Raw genomic sequence first — 17,566 nt, forward strand, 5'->3', positions numbered from 1 at the left:
TTTAGGGATTCTGTTGTTTTGTACAGCAGTCTGAATTATGTAACCAGTTTTCTGGGTGATAAAAAACTAAGCATCGTGTAGTGAAAGTTACTTCATTTTCATATTAATAGACAATTACCAATGTCTAAAACATAACTGCAATTATGCGAATGATAACTCAAGGCACAAATAAATCCTGAAGTATCTTCTGAGCTATCAGTAAAAGATTAAAACATACTCCATGTTGCCTTGTGCTCACGTATTTTCATTCTTTGAAAAAGTGGTAATCCTTTAATAAATACATATTATGAATGATGTATAGATCATTTAATCTCTCTCAGTAGAAGGATTTTTTTTCCAGTTCTTTAAATGCTGTTAACCCCTAAGGTTTTGTCCTTAGTTCTTCTCTCTCTTTGGAACCCACCCAGAAGCACCAATTTCTTCGAACAGTACGAATAACAGAGATATTACACTTACTTTGAAAATCCAATTTTTGCAGACACCTGTAAATCAGCAGAGCAATTTTCATGGGCACAAAACCTCGCAAAGTTTATCTGAAAATAAAATATGACAGTAATTTTATTTTAGTTCACTAAGTCGGTTTATGTCTACTTTTTAAAAATATCTGCAATACACAAGGAAATGAAATTAAGGCATGACATCAATAACACCATTTTGAGTAGCTCATTTTATGAATTACTCAGTAGGTTCAAATAAGAAACAATTTCAGGGCAAATGGAACTTAAAGTTCCTCCAATAGATAAATTTAGAGTCTAAAATTGTTAAATAAACTAAGGTTAGAAAAATAAGATTAAATTAAAGGCACCATACAGATAATTGAATACTAGCGTGGTCTCAATTTTTCATTCCAACTGAAAATGATTTTTATCTTTTATAACAGTGTAATCACACTTAGGTAAGTAACCTATGTAAGTGTTTAAAAACCAGTGCTGCCAAGATGCTCTTTGTCTAGCTCATCTCAATTTTCTGTTGCTGCAGTTTGAGCTCACTTATTACACCCAAACATGGACTTCCTTAATTCTGGCAAATGGCAAGGGAGTGATTTAATATTCATTGAAAATGATAAAATATTGAAATATAGAAATGTTGCTTTGAGAAAATGCTGGACGAAATTAAATGATAATCTATTGCAAAGGTTCTGGAATTAATTTAGCTCTGAACATTTTATAGAGCCCAGAGATATCACAAGGTATGTGGAAAGGTCTGAGATGTAACTCTGACAGAAAGAAAAATGGGGAGAGATAAAAGGAAAGGAAGATAAGAGGAATAGATGAAAGATGGAGAGAAGCAGGGCAGAGAGATCTAGAAAGTCAGAGAAGGAACCAGTCACACAAAGTGGAAAGAGGCTACAGTACTGTCAATAGTATGTCAGCCCACAAACTGGTTATCCCTGGGGGAACAGAAGGAAAGCATTAATCTTCCTCTAAAGGACAAAGTCAATATTATTTTTTTCTGGCACTTTTTAATTTGTGAAGCACGTTGTTCGAAGAATCAAAATGTAGTCGACTCTAATTTAACTAAAATTACTAAGGTATCTGTACTTGTAACATTGAGATTTTCATTATTAAAGACATTAAAAAAAAACTGTTGATATTGAAAGCTAAAACTCAACAGAAAAGTGAAAAAACTTACTCACAAAAACTTTTTTAAAAGGGTATAAAGAAAATTTGCTCTTAAGTTATTATCCTCTTTCGATTTAGTATTCTAGATTAGACAGTAGTGATTGTACGCTCAAATATCTTGAAGTGACTTTGGTGCAATTTTCTCTGGGCAGGACATGAACTAGACCTTTAAATGTTCCTTTCATCTTTTACATTATGCCATTAGCAAATGTTATAATGAGTGCTCTTTACCATGCCCCAACACATCCTGTTGACTGACTTTGTGTTGCTGGACAGTAAACATTTGAACAACAAGACTCCTGGGAATAAATACAACTGTCAGTGAAACGGAAATATTTTGGGATAATTCAGAAAAAGCAGCTCACTGTTTAGAAAGCAGGATCCATTTTAAAACACAATTGATGCTGAGGTGAGGTGTAGCGGCAAAGCATATAATGAAATTAAAAACAAACAAACAGAAATCATTGGGTAACATAAATACATATGTTTATAAATGAGTGAAACCCAGTAAGGGAATCTGACTAACAAGACATGAGCAAATCTGTGGATAAGTTGAGTGAGAGGGAGAGAGAAAATGAGAGGAGACAGAAAATGAGGAAGTCAAAGAGACCACGCATGATAAAATGAGAGACAAAGATAAATAGACCACACATGAAGATACTGTATAACTAACTCATCAGTGCAACTTACTTCCATTATGATTTCTCTCTAGTAAGAAATTATCTTCACTGGGAAGGCATCGAGGAAAGAAAATTAACATTTATATATACAGGGAACTACTTCTATGATTAGATATATATTTAAAAACATTCACTTCACTATCATAAAGGAAATAAAAAAGTAAAGAAAAATAGAAAATAAGACATACCATAAATCTATTTTTATAAGAAAACCATTCATTGAAAAATTAAAGAATTCAGAGAAATTCCCCAGATTTATGCCCTATTTCAAAAAAAAACACTCTTTAGGTGTATGTAAAACAATGTTTTGAATAAAGGAAAATATTCCAACCGTTTTTTTAATCATGTCTTTTTCTTTCTTCTGCTGAAGAATTGGCTGAAGGGGGGGGAATTCCTCTGTACTTCGTTTACTGATGATGTGACGCCCGAGGTGGTAGGCAGCTTCTATTTGAATTGGAGTAAGGATGTCCCGCACATCTTTCTAAGGAAATTAAAAACAATATGGATTACTAATAAAAATTAGCATGTAAACAAAAATATAAAACTCCTCCTTCTGTCCATAAGGCCAAACACAATACATAGAAGCCAATACAAGTCCTTATGTTTTTTAGCTAAATTGTTGAAAAATTAAATTTGCATATTTTCCTCATTACAAAAGCATTTATATTTCTTAGGAAAACACACACACACAAAAGCATAAAAAGTGAAAAATTATAGCCATCCAATAATAGCTACAAAGATCCACATTTGAGCATATTTCCTTCCTTGCTATTTTCTATACATATATTTTATTACTTGACATTATAACATAAGCATTTTCCATTATATTATTAACTCTTTGTAAATTATTTCAAAGTGTTAATCAACATTTTATTCTATTTAGTAAAACAGAATAAAACCTGCATTAGACTTGTAGAAATATATCTCTCAATGTATTTATGCTTCCATATCTCTAAGTAACTTTTGGATTCAATATATTTATTATAAAATTATTCTTTTTTATTTATTTATTTTTTGCTATTCTTAATGGACCTTTTCCATCATATTTTCTAACAGGTTATGAATGTTACATATGGAAGTTATTTGTCTTATTTATTTAATGTTATATCCTAGTTGTTTTACTGAATTTTCTTATTGTCTTAGTTTTCTAGGCTTATTTTGCTTTTATATTTCACAAAGAAAGAGTTCTTGCATTTATTTATCAATAACACAGGAATTGTAACCCATTAGGAATCCATTCTACTCTGTATTGCATTCTTTTTAATTTATTAGTAATTTCTGCACAGCATTTCTCATTCTTAATCTTATTTTTCTATGGTCAAAAAGAAGTCTTTTTAAATAATTGGAATTTTTTTAGTTTAGTCCTCTGCCTCCAGAGAAATAGTTCTTGAGTTTATTACACTGATTGTCAGTTCATACATTTCTACACGCAGGCATTATTTTTGTTTTCTTTTTTCTTTTTTGATATTTTCCGGCAAAAATTTTATTACTTTTCACTTAATTATTCACTAGCCTTCTCCTTAAAAGAGTACCTACCACATTACTATCAATATTATTTGCTAGCATACACTGGAACAAACAATAAAATGACCAAGAAGAAAGTAACTTTGAAAGTATTTGACATTCAATTAAAGAAGACTTCACTGGATAGTGAAGGTATTCAGGAACTCACGTTTATGAAAAAAGTACATGGAAGTCAGCTAAGATACCAAAAAACCAAACCAAACCCACTGCTGTTGAGTCTTAAAAAGCACTTGCCTGAGCCATCCCTAGAGAGCAATGAGATTTTCCAAGTGTGTTAACTAAAACAGAATCCTTTCTTTTTCTCCTTATCTAAAAGGGTGGGCTGATAAGGTTTTCTAATAGAGTAATTCATGAAGATTTATAACAGAATTCAGTTGATAATTAAGTTACATTAAACAAGACATGTTGATGGCAAGTCTATAAACCAAGTATCTCAAGCATAACAAAAAAGAAAATAAATGATCACATGATTCGGAAGAGCAGTTCATAACTAGCAGATACAGTCTCCCCACACAGAAACTAGTTTAAAAATCCATGACATTTTTATTCTTCTTGGTTTGAATTATTACTATTCTGGGAAGATATCTGAAAATGGTCACAGGCTTTGCTCAGTTTGACTCCAGTTTTCATATGCCCATTTCACTCTAGAGGTTATTCTAATTTTTAAAAAGAGACTCAAGTGTTTTCACCTATGCTAGACATACTACCTTAAACCACAACTGAGGTTTCCATTTATGTTTGGTGAGTTCCTCAGAGTAGATCCAAGACATTGTAATTGACAGACCTTCTAGTGGGTAATGTCAGTGGGCCAGGGTTCTATTTATCTATACACATTTCAAGATTGGAGTATGGCTTAAACATGACTGCCTAAAAGCAAATAAAGAAGAGGTCATTTTTAAAACTCATCAATTAATAATTCCTGACAGGTAGGGAAAAATACCTATCGAACAGATTATTGCGGCACAATATACATCGATAGTAACTTGTGATAAAAATCAATGAAGTAAATTAGTAAAGATGACACACACCACATAAAAGACTACATCTATTTCTATGTCTTCATGTAATTATACTAAAAAATGTAATTTTTTACTTCTCATCTTTTACAACATTATCAACAGGTGTAGATAGTGGTTAAGAGCAGGTGGTCTGGAGGTGGAATCCCTGGGTTCAACTCTCAGGTCCCTCACTGACTATCTATGTAACTTTGGAGAAGTTACTGAATCTGTCTGTGCTCAGTTACGTCATCTAAAAATAGCAATAATGGTGACTATAATGTTGATGACAACTGCACCTCATTGCTGTGACGATTAAGTGACGTACTGTAGGCAAAACACTTAACGTGATGCCTGGCACATACTAAGGTTTCAAAAGATGTTAAACATTATAATTACGTGCACGTTGCTTCCAAATGTAGCTATATAAGCCAATCAAAGAATTACTGAACTGCAGTTTCTCAAGATACAAAATTCTGGCGAACATTTGGAAGGAAGAAGAAAGAAAGGTGAATTAGACTATTTCCAACCAATGAACGTTAAACAGAAAATGAGTTATGTAATATTAGACTTCTATTAATTAAATGGCATTGAGAAGATTTAGGGCATGAATCAGAGCACTCAAGATCTCTGATTACTCTGCCACTCCTACTCATTAGAGATGCCTTTATTAAATTACTTAATAAGTGATCATCTCAACATGAAACCTTGACCATATAGGAATGCTGCAAATCAAGACCCAAATCCCAAGTTATCAACTTGTGAAAATGGAACAGCTTGAAGCCTTGAGTATTACAATAGCAAAATTGATTAAATTATTCCCTAGGTGTAGGAGCTAGACAGCCACTGATTGTCCCTCCACATGTCCACTGTTTTAATTCTCAACAAGCTTGCTTTGACCAAATCACGTTACCTAATTCATACTAATTTTCCACAAGGTCTTCCCTACATCTGGTGTATATTACTTTCATTACCCTAGTTAGCTACTAATTATGCTTTTCTCGAAATATGTAAAATGTATGTATACTCTTGCAAAAACTGTATTTGACAGACATCTGCACTTACCTAACTTTTACAGCTCCTCCTAAGGACAAAAACGATAATATCAAAAGTGCCTTAAAGTGACTAAGTGTTTAGGAGGAGAAAGTAGATTTGCTTAAAATTTAATTTGAATGGGCACGTGCTGTTTATATTAAAAATAATGAAGATTCCATGCCATGTTTCTAAGGACAATTATATAAAATAAGACACTCACAAGCTTGTAAATTAGCATGTGCCTGAAATTACACAAAGTCTGCCTTCTTGTTTGACTTTCATGGAAATTTGTATTCATGGTCAACTATTTATGGCCAAAGGAACCCTGGTGGCACAGTGGTTAAGTGCTCGGCAGTTAACCGAAAGGTCAGTGGTTCCAACCCACCAGCTGCTCTGCAAGAGAAAGATGTGGCATTCTGCTCCTGTGAATATTATGACCTAGAAAACTCTATGCGGCAGTTCTACTCTGTCCTATACAGTCACTATGAGTTGGAATCGACAGCAACGGGTTTACCTATGTCTGGCTTTAGAGCTTAACTGTAGGTTGACATCCTCCTATTGTTTTTATATATTGAAGGAATTTAAGAGTGAGGCCAAAGAATATTTATAAAAAATAAGGTTGAGGTATAAACACATTGAAGATATCTACTCATGGGCTGACTGTGTAGAAGTAAGACTCTGGAGATACAAACTTGATAAGCAGTACCTTTGTCTCTGTCTATAACCCATAAATCTACACATATAGTATGAGGTAAGTGTTCTGTTACATGCATGCATAAAAACAGAGGAAGGAGGGCCACCTAATGTAGATTTGAAAGGGAATCAGAAAGGTTCTTACATAGAAGGATATTTGGCAAGGAGTGATGTGAAGAGATGGGCGTTTTTAAAATTTTCCTCTGGGGCCAATGGCGGTAATGGTTTGGAGGGGAGAAGGTAAGACTGGAGGCAGAGATTGAAAACTGAACTAGGACCACATGTAATATAGTCATGTTATCTAGTAAGCTCGATTCAGGTGGTAAACATTCAAACATTTGAAACTTCAAATTCCTGAGAAGAGAGAACACCCCCAGGACAGATGTCCTAACCATTATACAAATGGAACACTCTCAGATTTTTCTTTATAGAATTCTTGAGAAAAATGATGCTCTTACAAGGCAGATAAAGAACCACATAGTCTCAGAAAAATAACACGCCTGAGGATACACATCTGAAAATTTCAGGAGTTAAAAACATCTTATTTTTTTTTTCTTTATGGCTAGGGCTCATAACTTTAACATTACTTAAACTTCATTTTCTGTTTCTACAAAAACTATTTCCCAGTGATGTCACTGAGATGAATATACTGATTCCTAAAAACATCACCTGTATCCCAATAAGATCCAATGTATGAAGATGGAGAATGTGTGATTAAAACAGGATTTAATAAAAGCTCAAATTTATAATGAGATCTGGGTTTCTTCTATAGACAAATTCTCTACAGTGAAGGGATTTGGTGGGTTTTGGAGATATAAGTCGATTTACAGACTTTTTTTTGCATGAAATAATCACAGAATTATAAACAATAAAAACAAAATTCAATCTTTTCCTCACCTCAGGTCCCCAGTGGCTTTTACATGTTGTCATATTGATGAGATCTTTCCAGTTTCTCCCCTTTAATACCCAATTCCAATAATTTGTTGATCCCATTGGGACCTCCAGTTAAGCTTTCTCCCTGTTAGTCACCCTCTTGATGGCTCTCCCCTGTCTTAGTCATCTAGTGCTGCTATAACAGAAATATCACAAGTGGATGGCTTTAACAAAGAGAAATTTATTTTTTCACAGTCTTGTAGGGTAGAAGTCCAAATTCAGGGTGTCAGCTTCAGGGGGATGCCTTTCTCTCTCTGCCGGCCCTGGAGGAAGGCCCTTCTCATCAATCTTCCCCTGGCCTAGGAGCTTCTCTGCACAGGAGCCCTGGGCCCAAAGGACTCGCTCTGCTCTGGTGCTCCTTTCTTCATGGTATGAGGTCGTCCTGTCTCTCTGCCCACTTCTCTCTTTCGTATCTCAAGAGATTGCCTCAAGACACGGTCTAATCTCTTAGATTGAGTCCTGCCTCACTAACACAACTGCAGCCAATCCTCCCTCATTAACATCATACAGGCAGGATTTACAATAGGAAAATCACACAATACCAGGAATCATGGCCCAGCCAAACTGATATATACATTTTTGGGGGACATAATTCAATTCTTGACACCCCCCTCCTTACCCTGCTTAAAGTTCATGGCCGACAATATAGCCACTCCTCTGCATACTTCCTTGACTCTCTTGACCTTGTCTTGCTTTACTTTCTTTCTTGGCAAACCCAAAACCCTGCTTAATTGTTAACTCTTCATTTACTGCCACTTGTAAGGTTGAATATGACTGGAAAAAAATTACACCATGCTGACTAATCTCGTTTTATGATCTTGAATGCACATGGGCAGATAATGCCACCTGGCAACCACATTATACTTCTTTACTCTTTCACTCTCACAGAAAACTGTTTCACATCTTCTTCTCAAACCTCAAATATTGCTTCTGCTACCCTCACTTCAGCTGATGGCTTTGCTTCTTACTTCAGTGAGAATATTAAAGCAATCATAAGAGAGCTTACACAGTCCCCACCGCCACATTTGCCTGGCATCTGCATGAACATACACAGATGAATTTATCCATGCTTCTTTTTTTTCTATGGAGAACCAAGCTCTTCACTTGTGCTATTGATCCCACCCTGCTTGCCTTCTCAAGAACATTGCTCCAGCTATTCTCCCTTCACCTATATCATCATTTTTTCACTCTATTGAAACACACCCGTCAGCATAAAAGCATGCTGATATTTCTTCTACCTTAAAAGAAAGATACAAAATACTATCCATTTCCCTTGTCCACAACTGACATCCTCCCCCAACCCCCACACTCCCACCATGTCTTTGATCCCTTTTGGAGTAAAACTCCACGAATGAAAAGCCTGTATTGTCTGTTTCCAATCCCTCTCCTTCTCTCCTCCGCTCAAAACACTCCTCTGAAATTGCTTTGGTCAAGATCACCAAGTACTTGCACACTAGGAAATCCACTGGTCAGTCTCAGTCCTCATCTTATCTGACCAGGGGTAGCACTGAAAACACTGTCACACCCTGCTCCTTGCTCCACTTTATTTGCTTCACTTCCAGGATGCCACACTTTCTGGCTTGTCTTCCTTCCTCACTGACTGTTCCTGTCATCTGTACCCCCTCTCCTCTGTACCTCCTCAAGGTATAGTGCCCCAAGGTGCAGACTGGATTCCTCTTCTCCTTCTGTGGTGACCTCAACCATCTCATATGCTTTACAATGGCTTTAAAAACCATGCACTTTAAAAACCAAAGATTTCATTAAGTTATATTTCCAGGCCTATATCTCACTTGAACTCCAGGTGAGTATACGAGTAATTGATACATACTCTTGAAGATAAAACAAGTCTCTCCAGCTTAACAGGTCCACATTTGAACTCCTGCCCCCAAACTGCATCTCTTGCAATAGTCCCTATCTCAATGGATGAAAACTAATTCTAGTTTCTTGGGCTAAAGATCTTGGAGTCATCTTGGAGCCTCTCAAACACTAACATCTAATTTTCAATAAATGGTGTAGGATATGCTTTCAACTACCTCTCACCGTACTGACTGCTAAACCTTGGTTGGAGCAACCATTATTGCTTACCTGAGCTACTGAGGTATCATCTTTGCCCTGTGTTAACCCTTGATACTCTACAGTCCATTCTCAACATAGCAGCTTGAATGATCCTTTTTATTCCTAAATCAGATCAGGTCATTCCTCTTCTCAAAACTCTACAATAGGTCTCCATTTCACTCAGAAAAAAATTCAAAGAACCAAAATGATCTGATTCTTTTTGCTACACGTCCCCTCTTGCTCACTTTCTAAACTTTCTTCCCTCTCCAGTGTTCCTTAGGCCTTTTTTCCTAGCTCTTTCTTCTGTAATGTTCTTCTCCTAGATCAGTGGTTCTCAAAGTATGGCTCACAGGCCAGCAGCATCAGCATCACCTGGAAACTTCATGTCATTGGTGTTGTCAGGTGCCATTGAGTCAGTTCCGACTGACAATGACACTATAGGACAGACTAGAACTGCCCCATAGGCTTTCCAAGGAGCAGCTGGTGGATTTGAACTGTTGACCTTTTGGTTAGCAGATGAACTTTTAACCACTATGCCACCAGGGCTCCGGAAACTTCATAGAAATGAAAATTATCATGCCTCATCCTAAACATACTAAATTTAAAACTTTGGGTGGGGCCCAACAGTCTGTGTGTTAACAAGCCTCCAGGGGATTCTGATGCACACTCAGACTGAGAACTACTCCTCTAAATAGCTACGTAGGTAACTTTCTCTCCTTCAAGTTTTTGTTTAAATACCAGCTTCTGAAGAGGCCTACTCTGACCACTATTTAAATTGCCCCTTCACTCTTCCACCAGCACTCCATGATTTCCGTTACTCTACCCTCTTTTATCTTTTTTCCATCATCTCCATCTTCTTCTAAAATACTATAAAATTTTCACTTTATTGTTTATCTCCCCCTCAAGAGTACAGGCTCTATGAAGGTAGAAATCTTTTTCTGTTTCATTCACTGATATACACAAGCACCTCAAACAAAACCGGGAACAATACATCAGTACCAGTTAGCATGTAAACCATTTGTACCACCAGGGATGTCCAACACAATATAGGCACTTAGTAAATATCTATTGAATTAACTAAGTGAATGGAAAAATGGAGCTTAATTGATATGGTTAATGAGAACAACTATACAAGTAAAACATTCCCAATTAGCAGGCAGGGAATTCTCTGACAGTTGGGGGTTGGGAGCCTAACTACATGATTAACAAGTGTCACTACATTTCATTGTTAGGGGTGTTGAGGTCGAATGCATATGAATATTAACACTCCTGTCACTGAACATGTTTTACAGAACACAGAAACATTCTAGGCATCTTGACTACTGTCTACCTTCTTTTCTGCTATTACTTGAAAGATAGGAGAATTCAGGTTGCTGTCTTATTCTTTCAGACTGTAGAAGCCTTGGAAACCTTGGTGGCATAGTGGTTAAGTGCTACGGCTGCTAACCAAAGGATCGGCAGTTTGAATCCGCCAGGCGCTCCTCGGAAACTCTATGGGATAGTTCTACCCTCTCCTATAGGGTCGATATGAGTCAGAATCAACTAGACGATGCTGGGTTTGGTTTTGGTTTGGTAGAAGCCTCATAAAAAACAAAAGTAAACCCATTTCTGTTAATTCCAACTCATGGCAATGCTATATAGCCTCATACATACACACCATTGCCATTGAGTCGATTCCGACTCATAGCGACCCTATAGGACAGAGTAGGACTATCTTATAAAGTTTCCAAGGAGCATCTGGTGGATTTGAACTGCCTACCTTTTGGTTAGCAGCCATAGCACCTAACCACTACGCCACCGAGGTTTCCATATAGCCTCACAGTTAGTGTTAATGTTTCCAAAAGCCTTAGGACACCACCCTGTTGAGGGTGGATAGTGCGCTCATTACATCTCCACATGCTTCCGAGTAGCAGTTAGGGTTCCTTGACATAACTGTTGAGGCAGCTGTTTCTATGGTCCTTATATCTTTCCTGGGTTTGTTTGCAAGTGAGAGGGTTAGAGTAGCCTTTTGCCTTTCTATATATGAGAGTGAAACATGTCCCAAACAAAAGGAAGGGAAATTAGGAAGGGAGGAAATTATTACTTTTTTTAAAACCCCCATTATGTACCAACCCGAGCACTAAATTCTTTCATTTAAACTCCACAATACACTTGCTGGTTAAATGACCTAAAGCCCGCGGCTATCCTGCTGCTGTCAACACCACGGTAACACTACAAGTATATATGCAATGAAACACAGAAACCTTGGCTATATCGTAATTTCCACTACAAATTCATTCTGAAGTAAATGTACAATTTTCATGAACCCTTATTCGTAAGAACAACGCCAAGAAACATAGGACTAAATAAACCAGATAGATTTGCTGCCCTTTTTACAAATTCAACACAGTGTGTTTCTTTGTGAACATCTAATATTGACTCTTTTATTGCCTTTAATATGGTCACAACGTGTGTCTATAAAACTGACTGACCTAAGTAAAACCATATCTAAGGAGGACGCAAAAAAGGAATCTCTTTAAACTCTACTACATAAATGATGGCTACATTAATATCATTCTCTGCTTTTGGCTCTCAACCATCTAATAGCTTTATTCTAGTACGACAATAAAACCTGTTAAGGGGAATGAGGAAATAGCATGGGGATTATTGCTCTTAGCATTTAGTGGTGTATTAGAGTCTTGATGCCTGCGTGCATTTGCTTGGAATAAGTATCTAAGGGAAAATTAAGTTCTAAGCGATGCTACTATTTGAGATCCCAGAAAAAGGCTCCTGGGAATAGTTTGGCTTTTCTGTGGCAATAGGTTTTCTGATGAAGTACACCATTCCCTGATGAAAAAGACCTGGCACCGCTTCATATGATAAAATTTGATCAATGTGAGCAGTGTGATTATCAGTTTGGAAATGAGTGGTCTAATAAAAGAAACATGGGATCGGCTGTGCCTTGGCAAGAAATACCCATAACCATCACGTGAGCCCCACAGATGATACCCACAAGGCTACAACTGTTCAAGTTCTCACCGACATCACTGACAATGCTGGCACAGAGACAAAGACATAATCCAAAACGGTTATGTTGGACTCTGCTTCTCTAGAGTCACATAAAAAAAAAAAAAAACTACTCTCCAGCCCCCAAAAAACTACTATGGAATAGATCTGAGGCTCCATCAGAGCTACTCAACATGGACATTCCTAGACAGATACATAGACAGGACAAGAGGATATCGCATAGTTTAAAATCAGGAAAGATGTGTGTCAGGGTTGTATCCTTTCACCTTTTTTATTTGATCTCTATGCTGAGCAAATAATCCAAGAAGCTGGACTATATGAAGAACATGGCATCAGGATTGCAAGAAGAATTACTAACAACCTGCCATAGGCAGATGACATAACCTCGCTTGCTAAAAGCAAAGAGGACTTGAAGCACTTACTGATGAAGATCAAAGACTCTACAGCCTTCAGTATGTATTGCACTTCAACATAAAACAAAAATTCTCACAACTGGACTAATAAGCAATATCATGATAAATGGGGAAAATATTGAAGTTGTCAAGGATTTCATTTTACTCAGATCCATAGTCAATGTCAAGGAAGCAGGTGTTAAGAAATCAAACAGTGTACTGCATTGGGCAAATCTGCTGCAAAAGACCTCTTTAAAGTGTTAAAAAACAAAGAAGTCACCTTGAGCACTAAGGTGCTCCTGACTCAAGCCATGGTGTCTTCAATTGTGTTTTTAAAGCTGGACAATGAATAAGTAAGACTGAAGAAGGATTGATGCACTTGAGGTATGGTGCTGGCGAAGAATACTGAATATACTGTGGACTGCCAGAAGAATGAACAAATCTGTCCTGGAGGAAGTACAGCCAGAATGGCTTAGAAGTGAGGACAGTGACATATTATCAGGAGTGATCAGGTCCTGATGAATGACAACATGCTTGGTAAAGTGAAAGGTCAGCGAAAAAGAGGAAGACCCTCAAGGACATAGACTGATACAGTGGCTGCAACAATGGGTTCAAACATAGCAATGATTGTGAGGATGGTGCAGGACCGGGCAGTGTTTTGTTCTGTTGCACTATGAGTTGGGACTGACTCAACGGCACCTCACATATAGACAGAAATTAAAAAAAAACAAAAAAACAGCAATTGTAGGGAAAAAAAAGGCAAATCTTCAAAAACAGTGACATTGTAGATTATGACGAACACAAAATAAAGAAGATGTTGAAATGTGAACTTTAAATTATCCAGGTTGGTACTAACATTCTGCGTCTGGAACAATAGGCCGTCAAGTTCAGGAGGGAATAACACTTGCTATTAATTGTATTTTACAGAAAGAGATCTACACAATAGGGTTCTTACTGTTTTGTGAATATTTTAAGTTTACATATTCATTAATAACAGTTCACATTACCCGCATGAAGGCCTGATGTGTTCTACAGTTAGCTGCTCTGCTTGATACTTGTATGCTTCCCGTAATCACATCAGAAGTTCCATTAGAAGAAAAGTAAAATCTCGATGGAGATTCGGCCTTTCTGTTCACATCCAGACTCATGTTATAAACCAAAACTACAAAAATAGAAACAGAATTTAATGAATATAATTACCTTAAAACATGTATTTTATTATTTTTGAAATGATAGCTGTTACACAGAATACTGTAAATATCTTAAAATTTATTCATTAAATAGCTTTTAAAAAATCACCTAAAACGTTGGCAACATAACAACAAAAAGGACAAATAACTTTGTCATAAAGTGGGCAAAGAAATTAAATAGACATTTTACCAAAAAGGACATTCAAATGGCCATAAAACACATGAAAACACAGTCAGCATCATTAGCCATCAGAAAGATACAAATCAAAACCGCAGTGAGATACTACTTCATATCCACTAGGATGCCTAAGATAAACAAACACACACATACCCACACACAAAATCACAAATGCTGGTGAGGATACGGGGAAATTGGAACCCTTATTCATTGCTGGTGGGAATGTAAAATGGTACAGCCGTTGTGGAAAACAGTGCTGTGGTTCCTCGAAAAACTAAAAATACAATTCCACTTCTAGGTATATACCAAAAAGACTTGAAGCTAGAGACTCAAACAGAAACTTCTACACCAATGTTCACTTCAGTACTATTCACAATGGCCAAAAGGTGGAAAGAATCTAAATGCCCATCAACTGACGAACAGATAAACAAAATGTAGTACATACATACAATGGAATACTATTCAGCCAGTAGCAGAAATGAAGTCCTGATACATGCTACAATATGGATGGAGCTTGAAGACATTAAGCTGAGTGAAATAAGTCAACCACAAAAGGAAAATTTTTTTTTTAAATTGTATTTTAGATGAAGGTTTACAGAACAAACTAGTTTCTCATCAAACAGTACACACATTGTTCTCTGACACTGGTTAACAACCCCATGACACGTCAACATTCTCCCTTCTCAAGCCTGTGTGCCCTATTACCAGCTTTCCTGTTCCCTCCTGCCTTCCAGTCCCTGCCCCAGGGCTGGTGCACCCCTTTAGTCTTGTTTTGTTCCATGGGCCTGTTCAATCTTTGGCTGAAGGGTGAACCTCAGGAGTGACCTCATTACTGAGCTAAAAGAGTGTCCAGGAGCCGTACTCTTAGGGTTTCTCCAGTCTCTGTCAGGCCAGCAAGTCTGGTTTTTCTTTTTGAGTTAGAATTTTGTTCTACATTTTTCTCCAGCTCTGTCCGGGACCTTCTATTGTGATCTCTGTCAGAGTAGTCAGTGGTGGTAGCTGGGCACCATCTAGTTGTACTGGACTCAGTCTGGTGGAAGTCATGGTAGATGTGGTCCATTATTAGTCCTTTCGACTAATCTTTCCCTTGTATCTTTAGTGTTCTTAATTTTTCCTTGCTCCCAAAGGGGTAAAACCAGTGGAGTATCCTAGATGGCCACTCACAGGCTGTTAAGACCCCAGACGCTACTCACCAAAGTGGAATGTAGAATATATTCTTTATAAACTATGTTACGCCAATTGAGCTAGATATTTCCTGAGATCAGCCCAGCCCAGCAATTTGGTCCCTCGGGGAGTTTGGATGTGTCTATGGAGCTACCAGGACCTTGCCTTGTACAGGTTGTGCTGGCTTCCCCAGTATCGTGCACTGTCTTACCTTTCACCAAAGTTGCCACTTATCTACTGTTTTTCCATCTCCACCCCTCTCCTCCCTCGTAACCATCAAGGATTGTTTCTTTTTGTATGTAAACCTTTTCATGAGTATTTACAGTAGTGATCTCATACAACATTTGTCCTTTTGTGATTGACTTATTTCACTCAGCATAATGCCTTCCAGCTTCATCCATGTTATGAGATGCTTCACAGATTCATCGTTGTTCTTTAGTGTTGCGTAATACTCCTTTGTGTGTATGTACCACAGTTTGTTTATCCATTCATCTGTTGATGGGCATCTAGATTGTTTCCATATTTTTGCTATAGTGAACAATGCTGCAATGAACATGGGTGTGCATATGTCTATTCGTGTGATGACTTCTTTCTCTAGGATATATTCCTAGGCGTGGGATCACTGCATCATATGGTATTTCTATTTCTAGCTGCAAAAGGACATATATTGTATGACCTCACTTACATAAAAACACAAGAACAGGCAAATGTATAGAGACCAAAGTTTATTAGTGGTTACCAGGATTGGGAGGGCGGGGGAAAAGGGAGTAACAACGATGGAAAATTGCACTGATTAAAGGTAGGGATGAATAAGGATGACCAAAGAAGAACTGATGCCTTTGAATTATGGTGTTGGTGAAGAGTATTACGTATACCATGGACTGTCTGCAGAATGAAGAAGTACATCCAGAATGTTCCTTAGAAGCTAGGATGGCGAGACTTTGTCTCATGTACTTTGGATATGTTATTAGAAGGGACCAGTCCCAGGAGAATGACATCATGCTTGGTAAGGTACAGGGTCAGTGAAAAAGAGGAAGACCCTGTACGAGATGGACTGACAACGTGGCTGCAACAATGGACTCAAATATAGCAACGACTGTGAGGCTGGCACAGGACCAGGCAGTGTTTTGTTCTGTTGTACACAGGGTCACTATGAGTGGGAACCAATGTGACAGCACCAAACAACAAGGGTAGGGTTGCACAACCGATTATTATAATTGCTGTCAAGAGGTTGTACACCTGTAAAAAACTGAACTGGCAAACAATGCCAAAACAAAACAAAAAAATATTTGATGAGACTGATTATGTACAACCAAATACCTCATGGAATTTCGTTCCTTGGTTTGGAGGTTTAGAGTCATGGTTTCATGGGACATCTCAGTGAACCGGCCTAATAACGTGTTTAGTGCTTCTGTTCTACTTCCTAGTTTGTTACGTAGTGCTTGGAGTCTTAAAAGCTTGAAAGTGGCCATCCAAGACACAACAATGGGTTTTATTCACCTGGACCATCAGAGGAAGGAGAGTCAGGGATAGAAGGAGGATACAGAATGTGCGGCTAATTGCCTCCAGGAATAACTGCCACCTTTTCCATGGACTAGAAGAACTGCATGGTGCCCAGCTACCATTACTGAATATTTTGATCAAAGAAAAAATTCTGCAGAGGCATCCTGATCAAAAGGGGGAATATGCAGAACAGAATTTCAAATTCTCATGGACTCCAGACTTTCTAGAGCCATGAAGGCTGCATGAACCCTTGATACTATTTTCCTGAGACAATATTTAAATCTTAAACAAAAAATACTCCCTGAAATCTTAGAACTGAACAATAATTTGACTTAACTAGTAAAAAATGTGTGCCTTGAGCATTATGAGCTCTTAAGAACTACCTCTATGGGATGAAATTGATTAACAGCATCTCAGAAGAACACATAGGAACCTTAGAGGGCAGTGAGTTTATGTTAACGCGGGAGGAATAACTCAGAAAAGGAGGGTGAGCACAGTTGCCCAACTCGAAGAACATCATCAATTATCACAGTGAATGTACACATAGAAGCTACTGAACTGGTGTATGTTTTGCTGTGTATATTCTCACTGACAAA

The 17,566-nt window shown here is 37.5% G+C and overlaps 1 protein-coding gene across 2 annotated transcripts in view; it reads right to left on the reverse strand.

Moving 5' to 3' along the window:
• ITGA4 (integrin subunit alpha 4) overlaps positions 1 to 17,566 on the reverse strand; it is a 96,627-nt gene that overhangs the window by 36,957 nt on the left and 42,104 nt on the right. For both annotated transcript variants that reach the window (XM_064286934.1, XM_003405967.4), the window contains exons 15-17: positions 13,943 to 14,097; positions 2,634 to 2,783; positions 457 to 533 (exon numbers count right to left, since the gene is read on the reverse strand). In XM_064286934.1, the coding sequence (XP_064143004.1) occupies positions 457 to 533; positions 2,634 to 2,783; positions 13,943 to 14,097 (382 nt within the window). The remainder of the gene's footprint in view (positions 1 to 456; positions 534 to 2,633; positions 2,784 to 13,942; positions 14,098 to 17,566) is intronic.

The sequence above is a fragment of the Loxodonta africana genome, chromosome 6 (genome assembly GCF_030014295.1).
Source record: "Loxodonta africana isolate mLoxAfr1 chromosome 6, mLoxAfr1.hap2, whole genome shotgun sequence".
Taxonomy (NCBI): domain Eukaryota; kingdom Metazoa; phylum Chordata; class Mammalia; order Proboscidea; family Elephantidae; genus Loxodonta; species Loxodonta africana.